This window comes from Polyodon spathula, chromosome 10, assembly GCF_017654505.1.
Source record: "Polyodon spathula isolate WHYD16114869_AA chromosome 10, ASM1765450v1, whole genome shotgun sequence".
NCBI lineage: Eukaryota > Metazoa > Chordata > Actinopteri > Acipenseriformes > Polyodontidae > Polyodon > Polyodon spathula.
The window spans coordinates 40,993,326-41,017,961 of record NC_054543.1 but is presented as its reverse complement, the minus strand read 5'-3'; the positions used below and the strand labels follow the sequence as shown (position 1 = coordinate 41,017,961).

The window sequence follows — 24,636 nt, the reverse complement described above, 5'->3', positions numbered from 1 at the left end:
AGGTGTGGCTATGTCATGGGCCCTCTTTAGAGGTGCCTTGTTGACCAATTATTTGTACTGCGGCTCCAAGGCACCAGGGTCCTTGAGGTTGCACGCTTACACCAAAAACACTAGATGGCGGTAGTAGATGTTCCTCATGTGCTGTCCGCTCTTTCTCCCTTGTGACAGCTTTGGTATACTTTCCCAAATGTATGGTTTGGCGGTCATCTTCAAATTGAAAAGGAACGATAGGTTATGGATGTAACCCCGGTTACCTGAAAGATGCAATAGAGACTGAGATATCCATGCAGTGGCTATTTATTTCCTCAGGAGGTGGGACCGAGGACGTCACTCCACGGAGGGGCCTATCAGCAGGTTTGATATAAAATGCTCAGTGAATATCTGACATGCAGATATATCCCAAACGTATGGTTTGGCGGTCATCTTCTCTGTCAATATGATTGCGACTAGTAGTATGGCTAATGAGTTCTCTGCACACCCAAAGTTCTCCAACTGGTGTTTTATAGTCAATGTCGCTGAAGCTTTTGTACAGAGTCGTGTTATGAAACTTTAATATGAAATGATTTTTGTTCATTTAGAATCAGCTTCATGTGATGTTTTGTTATTGTTTTCCCTAATTGAATACTCACATACTAACAGCTTCCTTGAATACCATTGCTACCTGTTTACATTGTGGGGGGTTTGGTTCCTTTTGTTCTGTTGGTTTCATTCTTTCGGTCTTGTACTGTAATCTGAAGATGAACAGGATAGATTTTCTGAGATTTTGTTTTCAGAGGTAACCCATCCCCATTTTTGAAGATTTTTTTTTTCTAAATTAGCAAATGGAAGGGAGATTTAGCAAGGCCAGATGTATGAAATGTATTTGATTTGTAAAGCTCATAGAAAAGACTTTGGTTAACATCCACAACAGGCACTTAAGGTTTGGGGAAATCAACTGATAATGTACTGTTAGACCATCAACAAAAGATGAACTTGCAGTATAAAAGAGAAAAAAAAAAAGACTGTTAGGAGTACTTGAGAACCAGGGTTGAAAACATAACACACTCAACTATAACTCCTTGGTTGTGATTAATTTATCAGAGAACATATATTTAACTAAGAATTTATAACATGCAAATCTTTTTAAACGCCACAGTGTATCAACATTCAACGTTACGGGGCTAACTAATTCCAAATTAAGCTTATTTTTTATTATTTCTTACATATAAAAACTAATGTAAAATGTTCAACTCCTGTTGTGTCCACATTGTACCAGAAAGGAAAATTATGCTCTTCAAGCAACTCTCTTTGTGTGCAGGCAGAATTTAATCAGATCAGAGTTCATAGTTTATTTTGGATTGTATTAATAAGCTTACTACAGGAAATGTAGTGATGTTGATTTAGGTCCTTCGTAAATGTTCCACAAAGCTGTCACCCCATGGTTATGTTCTTGTTCTTCATTTTGCAACTTTTGTTTTTCTTTAGAAAGCTATTCTTCACTGATTATGGAAATGCAGCCAAGGTGGAGAGATGCAACATGGATGGAACAAATAGGATGAGAATAGTGGATTTTAAGACTGAACAACCTACTGCAGTCGCCTTGGATTTAGTGAAAAAGTTGGTGTATTGGGCAGATGTTTATCTGGACTACATTGAAGTGGTGGATTATAATGGAAAAAACAGGCACACAGTTATTCAAGGGGAAAATGTGAGTATCTGAGTTATTTATCAGATTTATGTGCTTAACGTCGAGTATTCTATATACAAATTATGAAAACAATACATTATTTAAAACAGACCCCTTTCTTACTAACTACCTTGGTACCTTTGAATAGGTAACTGCCTCCACTAAAAATATGCAATAGATTTTAAGGAGAAGTTTATCTCACAAGAATAACAGTACCTCAAAATGTTTTCCTTTTTCATGGTAAGCAGTAAAACTGGGGATGGGGGAATACATCTTGCTTAACAATATGCAAAATAAGTGTTGTGGTACATTACATATCCCCTTACTACTAATGCGGAATGACTTGATAAGGCATTTTTCTCTTCATAACATGAAATACTGTATATTATAGCTTCTGAATACAATATCATTTTGTAGTTTTTTAAATAATGTCTTAATCAACTTCAGAATTCAGCACTACATGGCAATGCCTAGAAGTTGGAATAATGGCAGGATGTACCATTTCTCCACTGGCTTTTACCATGGCAATGGAAGTAATTATTAAGGCATCAAAATGGGTAGTGGGAGGAGAGCGCTTGGCTTCTGGAATGCAACTACCACCAATTCGAGCATACATGGATGACATGACAACAGTGACTACAACAGTAGCCTGCACTAATCGGTTATTGGACAAATTAACCAATAACACTGAATGGGCACGAATGCAATTCAAGCACACTAAATCAAGGAGCATCTCTACAATTAAAGTAGTAGATAAAAGGTTCTACATTAATGGTGAGGCAATACCAACAGTGTCCGAGAAGACAGTGAAAAGTCTAGGGAGATGGTACAATGGGGATCTAAAGGTCACAGTTTGTGTGGTAGAAGTTAGACAACAAGCAGTGGAAGGGTTGAAGAGCATAGACAGCAGCGCTTTACCAGGCAAACTAACTCTGGTGCTTTCAGTTTGGTCTACTGCCAAGATTGCTGTGGCCACTGACTGTGTACAAGGTTTCCTTGACAACAGTTGAAAAGCTGGAAGCTTTAAACAGTTCATATGTCAGGAAATGGTTGGGAGTTCCAAACTGCCTCAGCTGAGTGGGACTTTATGGTAAAGGAATACTGCAGCTACCAATCTCTGCTCTAACCGAGGAGTTTAAGTGCACCAATGTCCAACTGGAAATGACATTGGTAGATTCACGCGACAAATGCATAAGGGACACAGCATCTGTGTTGAAAACTGGAAGAAAATGGATGGCAAAGAAAGCTATGGAAGATGCTAAGGCTGCCCTTCGAATTGGAGATATTATGGGGCAAGTTCAGTATGGAGGTTTTGGTCTCAGTTCAGCTCCTCCTACATGGCACAAGGCAACCCCAGCTCAAAGGAAGAAGCTGGTAGTCAATGAGGTGCAAAAGCAGGAGGAAAGGATCAGGTGTGTAAAGGCCATTTCCCAGGCGAAGTAGGGAAAATGGATGAGATGGGAGAGTGTGGACCAATGCAAGATCGGCTGGCAAGACATGTGAACAATGGAACAGGGCAGGATCAGTTTCCTCATGAGATCAGGATATGATGTTCTCCCATCACCACAGAACCTAAACCTCTGAGTGGGTGAGGATCCCTCATGTCCTTTGTGTTCATCACCTGCAACATTAAGGCACATTTTGACAGAATGTAAGGTGGGTCTTAGCCAAGGACAGTTTACAGTAGACAAATCTAAATGTAAAACTAAATTGCCAAAATGGTTTAATAGATCAATTAAAAAAAATATTCAGCGAAAAAAGGCACTTTACAGAGCATTAAAAAAGGACCAAAAAGAAAGTACGCAGAAAGAGTACACAGAACTGCAAACGCAAGTCAAAAAGGAAGTTAGAAAGGCCAAGAGAGAAATAGAAATAAACATTGCTAAGGGAGCTAAAACCAATTCCAAAATGTTTTTCCAATATTACAACAGCAAGAGAACATTCAAAGAGGAGATTAAATGTTTAAGAGATACAAATGGCAAAATCGTAGAGGAAGAAAAAAAAATAGCAAATATGTTAAATGATTACTTTTCACAAGTTTTTACAAAGGAAGATACTGACAACATGCCCCACATGTCATCCAGTTCCTATCCAGTTTTAAATAACTTTAGCATAACTGAGGCAGAAGTGTTAAAGGGACTAGGAGCTCTTAAAATAAACAAATCCCCTGGGCCGGATGAGATCCTCCCAGTAGTACTCAAAGAAATGAAAGAAGTAATTTACAAACCGCTAACCAAGATCATGCAGCAGTCTCTTGACACAGGGGTGGTACCGACAGACTGGAAAATTGCAAACGTAATACCGATCCACAAAAAGGGAAACAAAACTGAACCAGGTAACTACAGACCAGTAAGCCTGACTTCTATTATATGCAAACTTATGGAAACTATAATAAGATCCAAAATGGAAAATTACCTATATGGTAACAGGGTACTGGGAGACAGTCAACATGGTTTTAGGAAAGGGAGATCGTGCCTAACTAACTTGCTTGATTTTTTTGAGGATGCAACATCGATAATGGATAATTGCAAAGCATATGACATGGTTTATTTAGATTTCCAGAAAGCTTTTGACAAAGTCCCGCACAAAAGATTAATTCTCAAACTGAACGCAGTTGGGATTCAAGGAAACACATGTACATGGATTAGGGAGTGGTTAACATGTAGAAAACAGAAAGTACTGATTAGAGGAAAAACCTCAGAATGGAGTGTGGTAACCAGCGGTGTACCACAGGGATCAGTATTAGGTCCTCTGCTATTCCTAATCTACATTAATGATTTAGATTCTGGTATAGTAAGCAAACTTGTTAAATTTGCAGACGACACAAAAGTAGGAGGAGTGGCAAACACTGTTGCAGCAGCAAAGGTCATTCAAAATGATCTAGACAAGATTCAGAACTGGGCAGACACATGGCAAATGACATTTAATAGAGAAAAGTGTAAGGTACTGCACGCAGGAAATAAAAATGTACATTATAAATATCATATAGGAGATATTGAAATTGGAGAAGGAATCTATGAAAAAGACCTAGGAGTTTTTGTTGACTCAGAAATGTCTTCATCTAGACAATGTGGGGAAGCTATAAAAAAGGCTAACAAGATGCTCGGATACATTGTGAAAAGTGTTAAATTTAAATCAAGGGAAGTAATGTTAAAACTGTACAATGCACTAGTAAGACCTCATCTTGAATATTGTGTTCAGTTCTGGTCACCTCGCTATAAAAAAGATATTGCTGCTCTAGAAAGAGTGCAAAGAAGAGCGACTAGAATTATTCCAGGCTTAAAAGGCATGTCATATGCAGACAGGCTAAAAGAATTGAATCTGTTCAGTCTTGAACAAAGAAGACTACGTGGCGACCTAATTCAAGCATTCAAAATTCTAAAAGGTATTGACAGTGTCGACCCAAGGGACTTTTTCAGCCTGAAAAAAGAAACAAGGACCAGGGGTCACAAATGGAGTTTAGAAAAAGGGGCATTCAGAACAGAAAATAGGAGACACTTTTTTACACAGAGAATTGTGAGGGTCTGGAATCAACTCCCCAGTAATGTTGTTGAAGTTGACACCCTGGGATCCTTCAAGAAGCTGCTTGATGAGATTTTGGGATCAATAAGCTACTAACAACCAAACGAGCAAGATGGGCCGAATGGCCTCCTCTCGTTTGTAAACTTTCTTATGTTCTTATGTTCTTACTTGGCACCATGACCAGGTGCTGCGATGTTTGGCCTTAGCATTGGAAAACAAGCGTAACCTGACCAATAAGTTGCCACCAGTTCCATCAAAGCATTACACACAAAAGACAATATTCCTCCGTCCAGGAGAGCAACCACCAAGAAAAGGTGTTAAAACCAAGCCTTGCCCAGGACAACTGGAAGGACACCTGAGATTGCCACCACTAACCTTTGACCAGACATTATCTTGTGGTCTGGATCAGCACGTCTTGTTCATCTGGTAGAGTTAACAGTGCCATGGGAAGATGCTGTGGATGAGGTGTATGAGAGAAAAAAACTTTGGTATGCTCAACTAGCTGCTGAAGCGGAATAGCAAGGATGGAGAGTCCAAGTTTACCCAGTGGAGGTGGGTTGTCGAGGATTTGTGGCACACTCTACAACCCGGTTTCTCAGAGACGTCGGGTTCAGTGGCCAAGAGTTGCGTCGCACAGTGAAGAACTTCTCTGAAGCAGCAGAAAGGAGCAGCAACTGTCTGTGGTTGAGACGGAAAGATTCTGGATGGGGATCTCAAGCACAATAGAAAGAAAGCAATGCTGATGTACAGGTAAGTAAGCTGGGCTGAGCTGAGTGGGGGGTGATTCTGGGACACCAGAATCACTGTTGAGCCCTCTTGAAGTGCCGTGGGCTAGTCAACGAAACACCGAGGATGGAAGGTGCCCACTTGAAGACCCTACAGATGTACCCTACTTAGTTCAATCCAGACGGTTGTCATGCTGATGCGCTGGGGAGACTGCACTGGGTTGATCCCCGGAGCCAGCATCACAGCTGTTGTGTGTGCTGATGCGTTGTGGAGGCAAAATGAGCTGATCCCTGGAGCCAGCATTACACTTCAGCAATTAACACCAGTCAGAAGGATATCTACATCATTAGATGGAAAACAACGCAAATGGATGGAGATGCAGATGGATCACATTAGTTTACCGCAAAGCTACGTCTTATTTGGTGCTTATCTTGGCGAGAGCCGAGTTCAAATCAGCATGAAGTTCAATATCTACTCTCATGTAATGGAAATCAAAATTCTAGGTGATGCTAAGCCATAGCTGTATACAGTATATGTTGGCTCTTTGTATTAGTTAATTCTTAAAATAGTGAATTATCAGTATTAATTACTTATTCATTAAGCATTTCTAGTGATTGATGGTTTCCTGACTGGTTATAGAGCTGTTTGCAGTTTTAGAATTCTCTGTATGTTCTGTGTAAATATGCTACAGTTAATCTGCAGTTACACAAAATGCGTGTGGTCTTGAAGACTAATAGAAATGTGAAAATCTATTTGTTGACAAAGCCCACAAGGGGCTTTGTGCTAAATAAGTTTTGGCATTATGGCTTTCGAATTCTTTTTAAATGATTCAGTTCCCCTTCCTCACATACTTAGGAGGTATTTTTTTGTAAATAAACATGTATGCTCAAAGGACTGCCTCTCCATTTCCAGTTGTACTGCTTTCCTAGAAAAAGGAGAACATTTCAGCGTGTAAGTCTACTTGCGAGATGCCTTGCTCATTTAAATATTTAGCATATTTTTAAAGAGGAGACAGTTATCTATTCAAGTATACCAAGATATTTAGTAACGTGTTTGCCTTTGCAGGGCCCCAATATTTTGTGTGCAATTAGCTTGTAATTTTCAAAGAAGGTGTACAACATATCTAATTGGACAACACTGAAGGTAGTGGATCATATTAGAAAAAAATAGCTACATTATTTCAGGGAGATAATTGAGTATCTCAAGAGATTTTGTGTGGGATACCTGGTCTATTTAAATACATATTAAAAAATAAACCCATAGCTGAATTCACAGGTGTTCTTACACTAATAAGGGGAAATATTGATATTACATTACATTAAGGCCTTTCAAGATGTTTAATATTAGCATAAGGCCAGGTAGCAAGTTAAAATGTTTAAAAGGAAAGTAAGAGATTATTATTATTATTATTATTATTATTATTATTATTATTATTATTATTATTATTATTATTATAATACATGGTTGTAACTGGGTCGCTCTGCTACATTCGTTGAGAGATGAGAGAGACATAAAGGGTTTGAAGTTGAAAATGCCATTCTCATGCCCAGGTGTTAGACAGGCAGTTGCAGTGATTGGTAGCTGCCACTAGGGTACTAGCAGTAGTAGCCCTAGTGAGGGAGGGACTATACAAACAGGCACATCAAATAGTCAAAACAAGGTTGATTGATTATCAATTATTCTATTGACACCTGGCCACCTGCTGCACGTGACATTTCTTTTCATGACCAAATATACCTTATTACCAGGGGTAGGTCTCAGCCCTTCCACATACTCCACTCAGAATGGAACCCCTCTTGGGTCCATTCTCAATCCTCACCCATGGGTGGATTGGAAGTAATGTTGGGGCTCAGCTGGCCTCTATCAGACATCAGACGGACAGGGTTACTCCTCACCACAGGAGTACATGTAAGGATGTAAGACTGTAATCTCGGGGGTTTCTGGTGACATTGACAAATAACTCAAGCTAGCGCTGTTTTGATTAAACTGTCACAGAAAGTCTCATTAGAATGACAGCCTTATTATGCACAGTTTGGTGTATATTATTATTATTGTTATTATTATTATTATTATTATTATTATTATTATTATTATTATTGCATGTAAGAATTTACAAATATGTTTTATATGTCTTATCTGTGATTGTTTAAAAAAATGCCCTGCTACTACTAATAGAGTCTAATTCTTGTTGATTCCAGGTGAAATATCTGTATGGATTAACAGTCTTTGAAGATTACTTATATGCAAGCAGTTGCGATATCAGTAGAGGCAGTAAGGTTGACATCTTAAAGATAAACAGATTTAACAGCACGGTTCTCCAGAATTTAACCACTGTGGAAAATGCAAGATCCATTCATGTCTATCACAAACTAACTCAGCCAACAGGTAAACCAGCACCTCTTTTACTTGCATGTAGAACTACAGGGGTTGGAAAAAAATAGAATGAGTGGCTAACTTTGTCTCTTTGACAATCAATTACATGGCTGAGTCATCATGCATGGGGTTTCCAAGCAAGTTATTTTTTTTTAACTCGAGAAATTTTTGGGGGGGCTTCTGTTCGCTTTATTTTACTCGAGTAAACCGGACTTTTGACCCGACGGCATGCAAAATAATAGGAAAGGTGGGAGTTGATATGTAAGTGAGCTATGCGCAAAGTACTTGTTCTGTTTTTGAAGATTACTAGTGAAATTTTGTGAAAATGTGGTTTCCAAGGGCAGAGAACTAGTACACAAGTGCATCTAAGCTGCTGTAATAAAGCAAAATACCTCGTGCCTGGTTGCTTAATAATGTGTTTTACTACTTTTGCCCAAATTGTTTTTAAAACGTCATTATTGGGTTGTCATGTGGTTACTGTTTCAGCTAATTTATCTTACGACTCATTAATTAAAAATAAACTTGGAGGTATAAAATGAAGCTGACCAACAGGTATTGCAGATCTCCATATCTCCATTCAGGCAATACTGCATGTACTACCCTGGCTTTGATTTAGAAACCCTACCATCCGGACGGCTGACTGCTGCTGAGGAAGCATTCAACACCACGCTAGGGCAAATATGGGTAGTAGGCACTTGAAAGGGAAGGGGCAGATACTGATGAAACTGACTGAAGTGCAGCATTAGTTTGTTCCCAAAATTACCATTGCCTGCTGTGTCCTGCACAAACTCTTGTCAACAGCAAAGTGAGGTGTTTTCAGGAAAAAGTGGCTGCCTGTGAGACAGGTGGAGAAGGTTACCAGTGTTAGAGTATGGGTGTTTATGCAAGTTCCAACCAGCGACTCAAAAACAAGCCCAATTGTGAAGGTTACCTCAGATACCAGTTTCAATTGGACAGCAGCGATCTGAGGAGTCTTGTGCTGTCCGAGATTCTCCCCTTTCTTTTAAGTTGTGTTGGATTTACTGTTGTGTTAAATATTAATGATGCAAACAAATAAAACACAGTCAATACGTTCATTTGCAATTTTATGTGGTCAGAGGGCATCAACAACTTGTTGGATGTTGTTGTGCTGTTTTGGGTGATCAAATTGGCTCATGATATCCAGTTCACCAACTATATTTACTAACGTTAGCCGTTTAAGCAGCAAGGGTATTCCCAAACAGATACATTAATACTATAACAAGGGCATAACGCAGTTCATGGTAACGGGTTTTATACAGAACCGTAAACCCGCAAGAGATATACAACATGACGTCAAATTCTCCCAAACTTCCACGCACAGTGCACTTGTAAATTGACCCGCATGGAAACCCCATGATTGAAGTGTATATATGCTGCATCTCCTTGCTGAAAGTTAGTTTGGTCATGTTGTGCAAGAAATCAGATTTTTATAATTGGTGCTTTACTGAAGTGATTTTTTAAAACAATGAGTGTAGACTGGTGAGCAGATTTCCTTGCCCACCGTTGAAATCCCTGAACACATTTTGGTGGTAATTACTGAAATGGTATAATATATAATGTTTGTTTTTTACATGGCTGAATAGAATATCTTATTTCCCAATTATTCTTGAATGTTCATCAATGGTCAGATATGTATTGAGAGACTTGTTTTTCTTATTATAACCTTTTTACAATTATCTGTTATTCCTGGTGTGCAAATCAAACTGAGTGCCATGTAATGCATTAAATCTTACCAGTATATATCCCAAGGTCATGCATAATTTAAAATGATCAGGCAAACATTCTGAGGTAAAACTGGAAGAAGTTTAACAATATTTTAGAAACTGTAAAGAAAAAAGTTATGTTAATTATATCTGCCTGCCAGTGACTGTTCTGTGGAATTATTTTGGATAGTTGTATGCTAATAAATTAGCACACATTGTTTGTCATTTGCCTTTTTTCAGTCAGAAGTCATGCATGTGAAGCAGATCCATATGGGATATCAGGAGGGTGTTCACACATCTGCCTGCTTAGTGGCAGCTACAAATCAAGAACCTGTCGCTGTCGGACTGGTTTTATCCTTGGAAGCGATGGAAAATCATGCAAAAGTGGGTTGATTTTATTCTTTTATGTCTCTGGTGGCACATTCATTCTGTAGGTTACTTTAAAGGATATAAGGACCTTTTTATTTCATTGTTACATGTTCCCATGTATTGCTACAACTGTTTAAGTAAGGTGTTTTATTTATTTATTTATTTATTTATTTATTTATTATTTACATTTTGTCAACTTTTGTAAACTTTTAAATTGCATTCCCTGCCTCAAGATGGCTTCCCATGTACCTGCATGGACCTCTGAACTACATTTCCCATCATCCTCCTGCTCACATAAGTAACTAAGATGGATTTACCAATGAGTAAGAGGATGATGGGAATTGTAGTTCTGAGAGGTCCATGCGGGTACATGGGAAGCCATCTTGAGGCAGGGAATGCAATTTAAAAGTTTAAAAAAGTGGACAAAATGTAAATAAATAAATAAATGATACAGTAAACAGGTTGTAGCAACAAATGGGAACATGTAGCACAATAACATAAAAAGGTTCTTATGTACCCTTTAAGCCAGTATAAGGTTATATTTTTGTTAACTATGCTTAAGACAGGGGTGACATCACTGACATTAACATTTGTGTTGCATTTTTATGCAAGGATTGAACCATTACCATACATCTGTATCAGATGTTCTCCCTTTCAAGTGTAGTACATTCTCCAGGCCAATCAGATATGGTTAGTTATTATACCGTACAAAAACAAAATTTCTAGAACTAAAGCTTGTACATTTGGCCTTTTGCTAAGTATGTATGTACAGTATGTTTATATTTAATGTATTTCCATGAGTTTTAATGGTTTGATATTTTAGCTTGGATACTGTACATTTTTGTGAATAACCTACAAAATGAGTCTCAGATGGATTTTATTGAAAAAGTATTAAGTATTAAGTAGAGTTAATCACATTCTAAAAAGTATGCAAATAGCCATCATCAATTCAGTATGTTAAAACTATGCAATGATTTGAATGCAATGCATATTATCTTTACTATCCCAATTGAGCATGGGTTTGTAAACAAGGTTGAGATTCCTGAAATGAAAGCAAGCTTCATCTTAAACCTCAAAAGATTAGCAGAATAGAGTTGATATCAATGTTGCCATCTTCACCCATAATGTTTAAATCTAATACGTAACATTCAATAAACCAACATTAAGTGCACAGAAAAGAAGTCACCAGTGGTTTCAAATGATCATGTTCAATAAGTGTACCAAGATGGCGTTCTTTGGCTTTTGGCATCATTGGCCTGTTATTCTTCAATAATAATAAAAAAATAAAATGTTTACTTTTTTTTTTTTTTTTTTTTTTTTTCTGAGAAGCCTGAACGCAAGCCCAGACTCATTCCCTTGAACTTAATAATCTCTGTCCCTGCTGTCTCTTGATATTGTAATTGTTTGGTGTTTGGGGATTTCAGTCAACTCCAGTAGCAAGGCCCCCTCTTTTAAGCTAATAACTTAGTGAGAGACATGGGCTCCCCAGTGTGGAATTTGTTTGAAGCTATAAACCGACTTCACCTTGATTGATCTACGAAGAGATACTCAAAATACAGACCTTAGGGATGCTATTAGTGTTTGCCACAGCAGCTCCAAGCTTTTCTTTATATATTTGTATTATCTTTGGAGGCTCCTGCAGAAGCAATCATCTATGTGTATCATCCCAGACAATAGATTCAGAGCTCTGTTGTGAATCCCTGTATAAAGTTCGTTAGAGTGCACCTCACTGTCAGGTTTAATGAATGCTGTAGTCAATACAAACAACATCTAAGCCAGCTCCTAATGAATTGTAAAGTTGAATGTCTACAGCATTATAAATGCCTTTTTTTGCACCGGCTACAACACTATCCCTTAACCTGCCATGTCTTGGAAATATGGGCCATTTTCAACAAAAGAATGATTAATTAGATAGAACCTAATCAGCAGAACTAATTCTTGTTTTAATTAAGGTAATGTAATTAGCTTGTCCACTTGCATTAGATAGATTTTGATTATAGAAGTGTTTAATTTTGTGTGTTGAATAAAAAATGCTAATTGTGCCGATTAATTAGATGCTGCCACTACAGAGTGTAAAGAAGATTAGTTTGTGCTGGTTTGTTTATTTCTGTAATGTTGTTTCTGCAGAACCCAAGACTGAGCTGTTCCTTTTTTATGGGAAGGGGCGACCAGGCATTATCCGTGGAATGGACATAAGTACTAAATCATCTGATGAATACATGATACAGATAGAAAATCTTGTGAATCCACGGGCCCTCGATTTTCATGCTGAGACAAACTACATCTACTTTGCTGACACCACCAGCTTTTTAATCGGAAGACAGAAAATCAATGGCACTGGACGAGAAACAATCTTAAAAGATGGTGAGTGCATTGTAACCCTTTTCTGATGATCAGCACCTTGAAACCTAATACATGTTTTTTGCATCTTTAATCAAGTATTTCTGGTTTTGTTTTTAGAAATCTTTACCAATATACATTTTCAAGATCTTTCAAAATACTGAAATTATTTAGTAAAAGTATTAGTAAAATCTGACCCCACCCCCACCCCCACCACACACACACACATTGGTGCACAATAGAGTAATTACTAATTTACCGTGTTGCATATCAGAAATAAAATAAAATAATGCTCACTAGGACATGCTGTTCAGATTTTTAACATATACAAACACACACACACACACACACACACACACACACACACACACACACACACACACACACACACATATATATATATATATATATATATATATATATATATATATATATATATATATATATATATATATATATATATATATATATATATATATATATATATATATATATATATATATATATATATATATATATATACACACACACATGGATTATATATATATATATATATATATATATATATATATATATATATATATATATATATATATATATATATATATATATATATATTTTTTTTTTTTTAAATGGGTCATACAAACTGAGCTATTGATAAGTTACATGTGGTTGAGGATCAAAGCAGCAATTGTTTTTGTTTTTTTCTGTACAGATCTTGACAATGTGGAAGGAATTTCAGTGGACTGGATTGGAAATAATCTGTACTGGACAAATGATGGACATAGAAAAACAATCAATGTTGCCAGATTGGAGAAGGCATCTCAAACCAGGAAGACGCTGTTGGAAGGAGATATGTCCCATCCAAGAGGCATTGTGGTCGACCCACTAAATGGGTATGATTAATCTGCTGTACATTATTTTATTGAATAACCTACATCTGCTGTATTTGTGTGATCTGGTGTATTCTGTAATTCAACTGTTTGGACTTTTTATATTATCTACATACATTTGAAGCAAGTGTCAACTCTCCCTGTAGAGCCAAACACTAAAATAATAACCGGCTATTTAAGTAAAGTCGTCCTCTGATTTTTGTGTGTAGTGTGGGTACAGCTGAGTGCTTGGAGGCATAACACTGATCTAATAGCAAATAGCCAACAAAATGTTCACGCCTACAGAAGTTGGTTTGGAATTGGCTTATTGAATGTTTGCATACTTTTTGTAATTTGTGCTTTTAGCTAAATTGGCTGTAATTCCATTAACTAGTTGGGCTGGTAACATCAGTGGAAAATTATCTTCGCCATTAGTAATTTCTGACAGGGATTTGTATACCAGTAACAATTAACTGACCTTAGACGGTCAATACTGTTATGTTGATTAGTCACTGTTTGCTGTCTTTACTAATAAAAATGCATGGTCAGATATATCTGAGCATCAGACTGATCACACAAAGCAATATAACTGCATGTGAGGTTCAACCTACAGGCAATTCTAAGAAAAAGGCCCATGCCATTTAGAGTGAAAATGCCTTCCAATGCTATTGAATACTGCTGACTTTGCCCCAATGGATCTATAATCATCAGAAAGCCAAAGAGGGGAATCACCTAAAAGTTTTGCATCACCCTATAGAATTAAATAATTTTGCTTCATAAAGTCCTTAACATATTGAATTACATACCACGTTGTAGTTTTCATATACAAAATAATTACTACTACTATAGCTTCCAGTAGACTTTTGCAATATCATTTTGTAGTTTCTTTAATTACATAAAAGATCCATTATTATGACCCATAGTCTGTAAATCAGTAGGTCTGTTATTGTCTCACAAATACAATTTTAGCTCTATATTAAAGGAGAACTGCTACCCTAAAAACAAAACCAAGTTAGCAAAGATCCAATTTTAAAAGTGAAGCAAGCTTGCCACCTTCCCAGCATTTAGGAGAAAAAAAAAACCCAACCCCAGTTACCCTGACCCTTGCTTACTTGCTGGCTGGGAGAAGGATGGCAATAGCGGCATAGCTCATTTAATACGGGCATGCATTCAACCATTAGCCAAAAATGCAAAACAGCATGTGAAGTAAAAAATTGACAAAATACTGTTCACATTTTCCAGGTCACCAAATGTGGATTTGTAACCTTAATATAAAGTGATTTTTTTTTTTTTTTTTTTTTTTTTTTTTAACACATTTCATTGATTTACTGCCATGTTTAACAATGTTTAGCCTTGTACAGTTTGCCTAGGCACCCATTATATTACTGTACACACTTATTTGCCCTGCACATATCTTTTGTGGATTGTTTGTTGTATTGCAATGTAATAGAGGTAGTGTATCATTTGTATCTCATGATACAATTGGTGTTAGCAATAATTAACTGTGTTTGATGGCATGAGGCCAATCTCATTATCACCCTCACTGAGAGTGAAAAAAAAACATCTGTGAATCCAGTGAGATAGAATACTGTCATATGCACCTTCTTGGGAAAAGAAAGCGTCCAATTCAGAGATGGGAGAGGTTGAACACTTTGAACATGTCTTGAGTAATATACAATAGAGTCTGCTTCAGCAGAGCAAGGTAAAATAAGCTGCAATTATAACCGGGCCTTCAGTCCTCCCCAGTCCCTGTATCCAGTTCAATGGATTTTAAGTATAAATCATAAAATGGAGTCTTTACTGAACCTCCTGGTGTGGTTTAAATTGTATTAAACATTGCTTTTCTTTATCTTTGGAAACACTAAAGTATAACCAACCTATCCCTTTAAATCAGGGGGCAGCAACTTTGGCTCTTCCAATCCATCCTACTGCAGGACTTTGTTGCAACCAGACCTGTAATTGTTTAATTGGCCTCCAATGGGGTATAATTATATAAGTGTAATTGATTGAAAGCAGTAATAGAATACAGCAAAGTGTGGAGCAGTTAAGTGCAAGTTCAAGGTGATGCAAGTACTGATACAGTTGGGTATAGTCAAGAGTTGTGAGGTTTACAGATGCTGCCTGAACAGGTGTGTCTGAGGCACCAGAAGGTGGTCAGGGACTGAGCAGTCCTGATATCCATAGGTAGGTCATTCCACCACTGGGGGGCAAGGGTGGAGAAGGGCTCTGGAGGCGGGGGAGCAGTGTCTGTGGCAGAGGGGCAGAGGGGGAAAGTGGGGGTGTAGAGAGAAATAATAGTCTGGAGGTAGAACGGTCGAGGCAACAATAGGCAAGAACAAGAGTTTTGAATCGGATGTGAGTGGCGATAGGGACCCAGTGGAGGGAGCGGAGCAGCTTGGGAGAAACGTACGTGATAACTTATGCTTGGGGGGTGCTTTGTTTTTGTTCACAAGACAAATGCCCAGTTGCATTTACATGTTAGTTAAATATCTGCATTGAGTTGTTATTTAGAATGTCTGCTGGATGTAAACAATTAATTGATAATTAACATATCTTTAATTTCAGTGTGCTACAGGTATCAGTGTTAGAAACCCTGACGATAGGATATGTTCTGCGAAAATACAGTTTGCCTAGGCACCCATTATATTACTGTACACACTTATTTGCCCTGCACATATCTTTTGTGGATTGTTTGTTGTATTGCAATGTAATAGAGGTAGTGTATCATTTGTATCTCATGATACAATTGGTGTTAGCAAAAATTACCTGTGTTTGAGTTGCATTTACATGTTAGTTAAATATCTGCATTGAGTTGTTATTTAGAATGTCTGCTGGATGTAAACAATTAATTGATAATTAACATATCTTTAATTTCAGTGTGCTACAGGTATCAGTGTTAGAAACCCTGACGATAGGATATGTTCTGCGAAAATATGTGCTCTTTTTTTATACAATGTAATCACAGAGAGTAGACAAGGCAACAATCTGTACTTAGAATATAAACTCAAACAGGGTTAATTTCTCATACATAAAGTGATTATCATATTCATTTAAATATAGCCTGTAAAGTAAAGTGGTATTGCACATTATTCTGTGCCTGCATAAGAATATTAAAACAGCTGTCCTAATAAATGCTGGGTGTTCCTTTGAGACCCTCCTTCCTCAAAGCTAGGAGAAGCTTAAAATAGCATCCTTCATCAACATATTACTTTTCCGCTGTTATAATATCCAGGTTACAGTTTTACAAACAAATTCTTTATAGTTTATTTTGTTGTTGATTGGGCTTGATTGGCTTTACAGGTTTAACACAACCACAGGAGGTTATATATATATGTATATGTATAGACACACACACACACACACACACAATATATATAGACACACACACATACACTGCGCATCAAAATAAACTTATTGCTTATAGTTGGATAAAATTCACTAGCTGTGGTCGAACAATGACAAACTCTGTTTTAGAGCAGGTGCACTGACCTTTTATTGAGCTGATTAACAATTGACATCACGAAGATGCTGCAAAATGATCTGTCGATCTTGGGCATGTGTTGTGACTCTTGGTCTCCCAGTTTGTGGCCTGTCATTGATAGAGTGTGTCTGGTTATACCGTCTCACCAGTTTTGAAATGGCTGGCTGTGAGCACCCAAGACAGCGAGCCACAGTACGCTGCCCTAGTCCAGCCTACAAAATGCCAATTGCACAAAGGCACTGCTCTCTTGACAGGCATGGCATATTGTTTTTTTTTTTTTTGTGTGTGATTTTCTTTTATTCAAACATGCAATTCAACTCTGAAATCACTCCATATCCAGTGTCCAATCAACTGTCTCACTAATTAGGTGATTAAGTGCATACGCTTCAGTCACAGTCACTCAAGTGTGTCATGGTCAAGGATTAATGATCGAGTGATTAAGAAGAAACCAAAAACATTTAGTCAGTGTCCATCATTTATATACCTGTTTTTTCAAGAATAAATGTGCTGTAGTAGTGATAAGTTTCTTTTGATGCTCTGTGTGTGTGTCTGTGTGTAATATATAAAATTAGAAAAAAAGAAACGTCTGTGCAGTGCAATGCTTAACCACAATGAGGTGCCGACCATATATGGTGATTGCGTATTAAAACAAAAAGACTTTTTGGGCTTACTCTCACTTCTCAAATAGGTACACCGACCTTAGTTTGTAGATTGAAGTCCCAAAGATCAATGGGTCACACAGTTGAAAATAGGACAGGATTTACTGTAGTCTTTTAAAAAACATTTTCTTCATTTTAGTAGATAAAAAATATTTTTACTAGAACAAGCATACAAACGAAAGGATGGCTGCACTCCTAACTTGAAACAGGTTTGAATATATATATATATATATATATATATATAGTATATATATATATATATATATATATATATATATTACACACACACGCACATGATAATCTGTGTAACATGGTATTTTTCTTCAGTTGGATGTACTGGACTGACTGGGAAGAAGACGAAGTCAATGACAGTGTTGGGAGAATTGAAAAAGCATGGATGGATGGTTCCAATCGGCAGAACTTTGTGACTTCAAAGATGTTGTGGCCCAATGGTTTAGCCCTTGATTACGTGAACAACAAACTGTACTGGTGTGATGCCTACTATGATCACATTGAGCAGATTTTTCTAAATGGCACAAAAAGAATGGTAAGTATGCTGTTAACAGAGTATTTATCTCTGCTATATTGTTTAGGGTTTTGTTTTCTGAAGTGAATAGTGAAAGTACAGTTGCTACAACAATATTCAAAACTAAACTAAAATATGTTCTTTCACTGTATTTTAAGTGCATTAAAATGTGCAATACATAATATGGTGATGCCTAACAGGAATTGTACAAATGTGCATTTTTATGACATGCAGTCATTTAAATATGAAGTAGACAAAGAAAGTATTCTCATGGGAAAACATGTAGACCTGTTTATCCTGACTGCGTGGAACAGTGTAGTATAACACTGTCCACCAGTTGTATCATAAAGTGAATGTGTACCTGCATTGGTCATTTAAAACAATTTAAATATTGCCAAGGGGCAAAAGTTGTGCTAGCAATGGGGCATGGTTCATTGGTCTGAAGAACCTCTAACTGTTTCTCCTTTTCTAATCCTTCCATAACAGAAGTTGTGTAACCATTTTAGTTATTCTTCTTCATTTTAGGTGGTGTACAATGGGAAAGAACTGAACCATCCGTTTGGAATAGCACATTACCATAATTATATTTTCTGGACCGATTATATGAATGGTTCAATTTTCCAACTGGACCTGTTGACCAAAAACGTGACTCTTTTAAGAAGTGAAAGACCCCCACTCTTTGTTCTACGGGTCTATGATGCACAAAATCAGCAAGGTAAGAAAGTAAACTCTTTACATTTGTGGTGCTGTTAAATAAAATAAAAGCCATCCTTTTATTCTGTTATGTTAGACTATGATGGAAAAGCCAAGTTAGATGTAATACAAAAAAATACTTTACAGATTGTTTCCTTAGGAATTGAAAAGATTGAAAAGAAATGCATTGAACTTAAAATAAATTGACGGGTTCAGAAGGTATTATCAGTTTGAAATGCACTATATGCTAATGTTAACCTTAAGAATGCATGCAGTAAGCATTTCCTGTTTCTTGGCATCTGTTTCATCTTTCTGCCTATAATTTATAGCAACTACTGTAATACACAGGGCTGAGATGTGAAACACTTTCAGGTGTAATGTTTTCTAGAGACAAATCAATCAACACAATAATAAAAAAAAGTCATTGACCTTCTCTGTCTATTGTACTGTGCCTCTTCAGTATAAACACTACTATATTCAAATCTATTCATGTACATGCTTGTCTGTTCATATATTTGCTGTCCATGTCTGATTGACTGATATGACTCTAACCTAAGACTGATCGTTGAAAATCGGTCTCTTTACCTGGATATGTTGGCATACCTTTCATAAAGTCTCTTACAGGGGGATCTAATGGATAAACACCCATTGGTCTGCAAATATATTTAATAGTATATGCTCTCACCCCCTGGATTGTTGTTATGCATGGTTGCCAATGTTATGTGGTAAGTGCAGGATGAAACCAGTGTTATTGTATTGTAGCATGCACAGGGCTAGAGGTTAGGGCTGTTAGGTGACGCAAGCTTGCTCTTTTGTACAATGGCATTGGCACTATTCTTCAGGGTGGGAGGTCCCAGGTTCGCATCCCACCTCCAACTGTGAGAAGCCACCCTGCCTGCAGGAACCGCAGTTCATCACAATATCCATTTAAGTGTACAGTATTTATTTTTAAACTGGTTTGACATTTCTTTGTATTGAATTGTTTACAAATCTGTTTTTTGTAGGGCCTTATTCTCTGAAAAGCCAGAAGTGTTTAGACCACCCACAAATGCAATTTGCAGTGAATTTCCTCTAACCCTCTGTAGGCAAATACTGTTCTTGTGCTTTAGCATGCCTTTGTTTTGTTTACCTATCCTCTACTGCGCTCTTGCCATGGTGAATACTCTTCTCTAAGGGAACAGTGATCACTTTTGATATATTTAGTAATGTGTGTGGTATTGCGTACTTGATACTTGTTTAAATTTCCCAGTCACAATTAAAATGTAATCCTAGTCATATTACTTTCTTAGTAAGTCTTGTTACTTTTTTGTAAATTTAAATTATTTCACATATTGTTTCTCTGACTGCATGTGAGCTATGACTGGATCTTGATGTGTAAAAACATGGCACACTAGACATTGCTATGTTTTATGTTACACATATACTTTGCCACATCTTGATTATACACTATAGTTCTGTTTTCTTGTTTGTTAACTTGATTACTGACATAACCTAATATAAAATACTCTGTTGAATCAGATTATTTTTAAATAAATAATTTCTATTAGAAGATAAATGCAGGGAGTATCTCAACCATTTATTATATCATGCTGTGAGTTTCTTAAATTGGGTGGTTAGGGGGAGAAGTGTAATCACATTAATTTATCTTGCTGTACAATTTCTCTTTGAATACAGAAATAGCACACATGAAAAATGTGGTTTGTAATTTATGAAATGCATTGGGGGGTTATCCTGTAATCCCACTGGAAAGCATAAGAAATGATATATGTTTATAACAATCCAGATGTGAAGCAGTAATAGGACCAGCAATGATGGAAATCATTGACACACATAACCACCTGTCACGTTGCTAAGGAGATGGCCCCACATGCTGGGAGTGAACGCATAATGGCCAACAGGACAAAATGACTGCTTTATAAACATACAAAACACAAATATACATACAAATGTGGCAGTTTGGCTCTGTGTGTGTGTGTGTGTGTGTGTGTGTTCCACTATTCATGTATGTTTGTTTTTACCTCCCATCCTATTACCTTTTCTCACTGTTTCCCATGATTCGCAATTGATAAAGTTCTCACAGCCTTCCATATACAATGAATTGTAAGAAGATTGTATGCATTGTATAATGTAAAGATGCCAAGTCTTCATTTACGCTATAAAACATTGAAATATGTTATTTTTAAATGAAGTTCACACGTTTATAATATTACATCTGATTTTTTTGTTTATCAGAGAGCACTGATGACAGCAAGTATAAAGCCCGGGACACACCAGCGTGTCGCTTCGCTTCTATTATGACGCGCGGTTACCCAGGGACACACCAATGCATCGCTTCACCTCTATTTTGATGCGCGGTTAGCCAGGGACACACCAGTGCATCGCTTCGCCTCTATTTTGACATGCGATTAGCCCGAGACACACCAGCGCGCCTCGTCGCTTCGCTTCTATTTTGACATGCGGTTAGCCCGGGTCACACCAGCGCGTCTCTTCGCTTCTGTTTTGACACGTGGTCAGCCAGGGACACACCAATGCGTCGCTTTGTTTATATTTTGACGAGCGGTTAGCCCGGGACACACCAGCATGTGTCTTCACATTGCTTTTATTTTGACGCGGACCTTAGCCAGGGAAAAAAAAAACACCAGGCAACCATTTTGTGTGAAAAACAATAAAGAAATATCTGTGTGTGGTTCGTGATGGATTCAAAGCCTACTTCAACACTATAGGAACTGTCCCATGGTAGATGAACGCAGTGAGACGAGGCATTCTGTAATTGAATAGAACAATACTGACACAGAATATTGTAAATCATTTCTATTTTACTTTAATATAATATTGTAATCTACGTTAGTTTTTGATTGGGGAGAGGTGTATAAATGAGTCCTGTCTTTATACTGTAACTGGTAGACTGGCCAACTGTTTAGTAAGTTAACTCTAAACTTGTTATGCATCAATATCTAAGATATGAACATAATACATAAAAGCACAACTGCAAAAAACAATGAATAAAAATGTAATAGGCTAAACAATCGAATATGAGTGATTTATACCAGTATATTATACAGAACTGAAACACTGTTAATAAGACAAAATTGAAAATAATTGGGTTTATCGACTAAAACGCATATATTGCATGCAGCCTTGTGCATTATAATAATAATATATAATAAAAAAATACTTTTGAACTGAAATACATGTATATAATAATAGAACTACCCCATGCCACCTGGTCTGAATGTTAACTCCACGTTGCATTCACAGTTTCATAAATTTAAGGGCTGCAAACTGATCTAATTAATACAATACGTCACATCAGTTCGAGAGCACACACGTCAGTGAAGCAGCGCTTCAGAATTGCTCTTGAAGAAATCCGGACCGCAGTGAAGTGAAGCGTCTCTGTGTCCGATCTCACTGAAACACATTATATCAAAAAGTGACTCGAAGTGATGCGTTGTGCTGGTGTGTCCCGGGCTTAATGTATGAACCACATTTTATAAGCAAGTCTTTCTGGTTAAATGATATCACTTATGCGATGCTAGTGTATGTGCATTGTAATATGTTTTAACAAAGAATGTATTTGAACAATATAATATTTCCTTTTTTACCATGACACAGAGGAAACACCAACATTTCTATTTGTGTGACAGTGAAAAGGTTAATGCTTCTGTCCTTCGCCAAAAAATATTGAGCAGCACAAATTGCTAATGAAGATTATGATGAGCAAAAACTTCAAATGTCAGGTAGTACACAAGCAGTCTACATGATTTACTCATTTCTATGTGTGTTTTATCTTACAGGTGACAATGCTTGTCGTGTTAACTATGGAGGCTGTAGTACTCTGTGTTTGGCCATTCCTGGAGGCAGGGTTTGTGCCTGTGCTGATAACCAGCACATGGAGCAAAACAATGTGACCTGTTCAAGTAAGCTTGCTTCAGTATTTTCTTTTGTAATAAACTGGCAACAATTCAGGTATAAATGAAAAGCTCAAGCCACCTGGGGTAACTTTCTAACTAGGGAAAAAGCATTTTGGGAAATACATCAAATGTGTAACAGTATTTATTAGGATTCATCATGTGTTTATCAAATCAAAACAGATGTAGCTCCATGTTATCCATGTTTATTATATTTCCCCCAAATGTTTTTGCTGGCAGCATATAAAAAAACAAAACATACCTAGTACTGTAATTTGCACCAGCTTGCAGTGGTGATTCAGCCTGTCATACACACTATTTATTTATTTATTTTTTGAGCACCAAACAGTATTGTTTGAAGTCTGCTTTTCCTTGGTCGAATTGAGCATTTTTGAAATACTGTCATGATCCAGTACTTTTTAAATCCAGTTTTGATTGCACATGACTAATGATAAATGTGTTTTGGTCTTTATTGAGTCCAAAGAAATTGATTTAAATATAATTCTCTTTTGAAGTTACTTCAGGGGAAGTCTTGCCTCAGCTATGTAAAAGTCACGAATTTCAGTGTAAGAACAAAAGATGTATTCAAGCAAGCTGGAAATGCGATGGAGATGATGACTGTTTGGATGGCAGTGATGAAGGACTTGAGACCTGCTGTATGTTGTTTTCCCATCTATCCTCATCTAGACACTAAATACAATTTTAACAGATTCCCTTTCTAGTCATTGCACACACAGTATCAAGTGTACTGTAAGTGACCTGCATAAAACTGTTATTTATTTAAAAAGGCATCTACAGTATCCATGCCTTTCTAATGAATCCATTTTGATGAAAATTGCCCACCGTTTCTTAATTAGTGTACATACATTTGTCAGCATTTTTAGTAATGTAAAAAGAAAAAAAAAAACAAAGGTTATAAAGGTTTGAAAATGGACCTTTGTAATATATAATATAGTATATATATATATATATATATATATATATATATATATATATATATATATATATATATATATATATATATATATATATAATTACTCCAACTATTGACTGAATTCTGACTTTGCCTTTAGAAACATTAAATGGCTACTATTTTGGATTCAACACCTTTTCAGATAATCATAGCTGCCCTGCTGATCAGTTTAAGTGTCTGAATAATCGCTGTATTCCTAAGAGATGGTTGTGTGATGGAACAAATGACTGTGGAAATAATGAAGATGAGTCCAACTTTACATGTTCAGGTAAAAGTGCATTGTGTGACCCAGGTTGCAACATACATTAATTGTACTTAAAGCGATTACTTGAATATCTTCAGCTTTTATAAAGGAACATGGATCTTATTTAACTTCTGCTGGATACCCAGAGAGACATGTCAAAGTGAGAAAAAAAAAAGTAAACACAACATTATTATTATTATTATTATTATTATTATTATTATTATTATTATTATTATTATTATTATTAATTAGTAATTTAGCAGACGCTTTTATCCAAAGCAACTTACAGAGATTAGGGGGTGAACTATGCATTACAACTGTTGCTGCAGAGTCACTTACACTAGGACCTCGATTGTATGTCTCATCCGGGCCATTAAGTTTGGTTAACTATTACAAATGGGTAACCATTTAGATTAGTCAGTTGGTAATTTAGATAATGGGGCTATGTCAACAGTGCAAAGTTATATACTGCACTATACAGTAGTTTTATATTCAGTTTTTTACTTCACACATTGAAGTTGTGGGTTATTTCACTCCTGTGTTTAAAAATCTTTAACAGG

General features: G+C 36.8%; 1 protein-coding gene across 1 annotated transcript in view; it reads left to right on the top strand.

The window, feature by feature from the left end:
* LOC121321960 (low-density lipoprotein receptor-related protein 1B-like) overlaps positions 1–23,582 on the top strand; it is a 63,207-nt gene extending 39,625 nt beyond the window's left edge. The window contains exons 8-15 of the mRNA XM_041261347.1: positions 1,465–1,687; positions 8,113–8,299; positions 12,508–12,744; positions 13,436–13,616; positions 18,060–18,279; positions 18,784–18,973; positions 22,746–22,868; positions 23,375–23,582. Of these exons, the coding sequence (XP_041117281.1) occupies positions 1,465–1,687; positions 8,113–8,299; positions 12,508–12,744; positions 13,436–13,616; positions 18,060–18,279; positions 18,784–18,973; positions 22,746–22,868; positions 23,375–23,553 (1,540 nt within the window). The 3' untranslated portion in view covers positions 23,554–23,582. The remainder of the gene's footprint in view (positions 1–1,464; positions 1,688–8,112; positions 8,300–12,507; positions 12,745–13,435; positions 13,617–18,059; positions 18,280–18,783; positions 18,974–22,745; positions 22,869–23,374) is intronic.
* Positions 23,583–24,636: the final 1,054 nt, after the last annotated feature.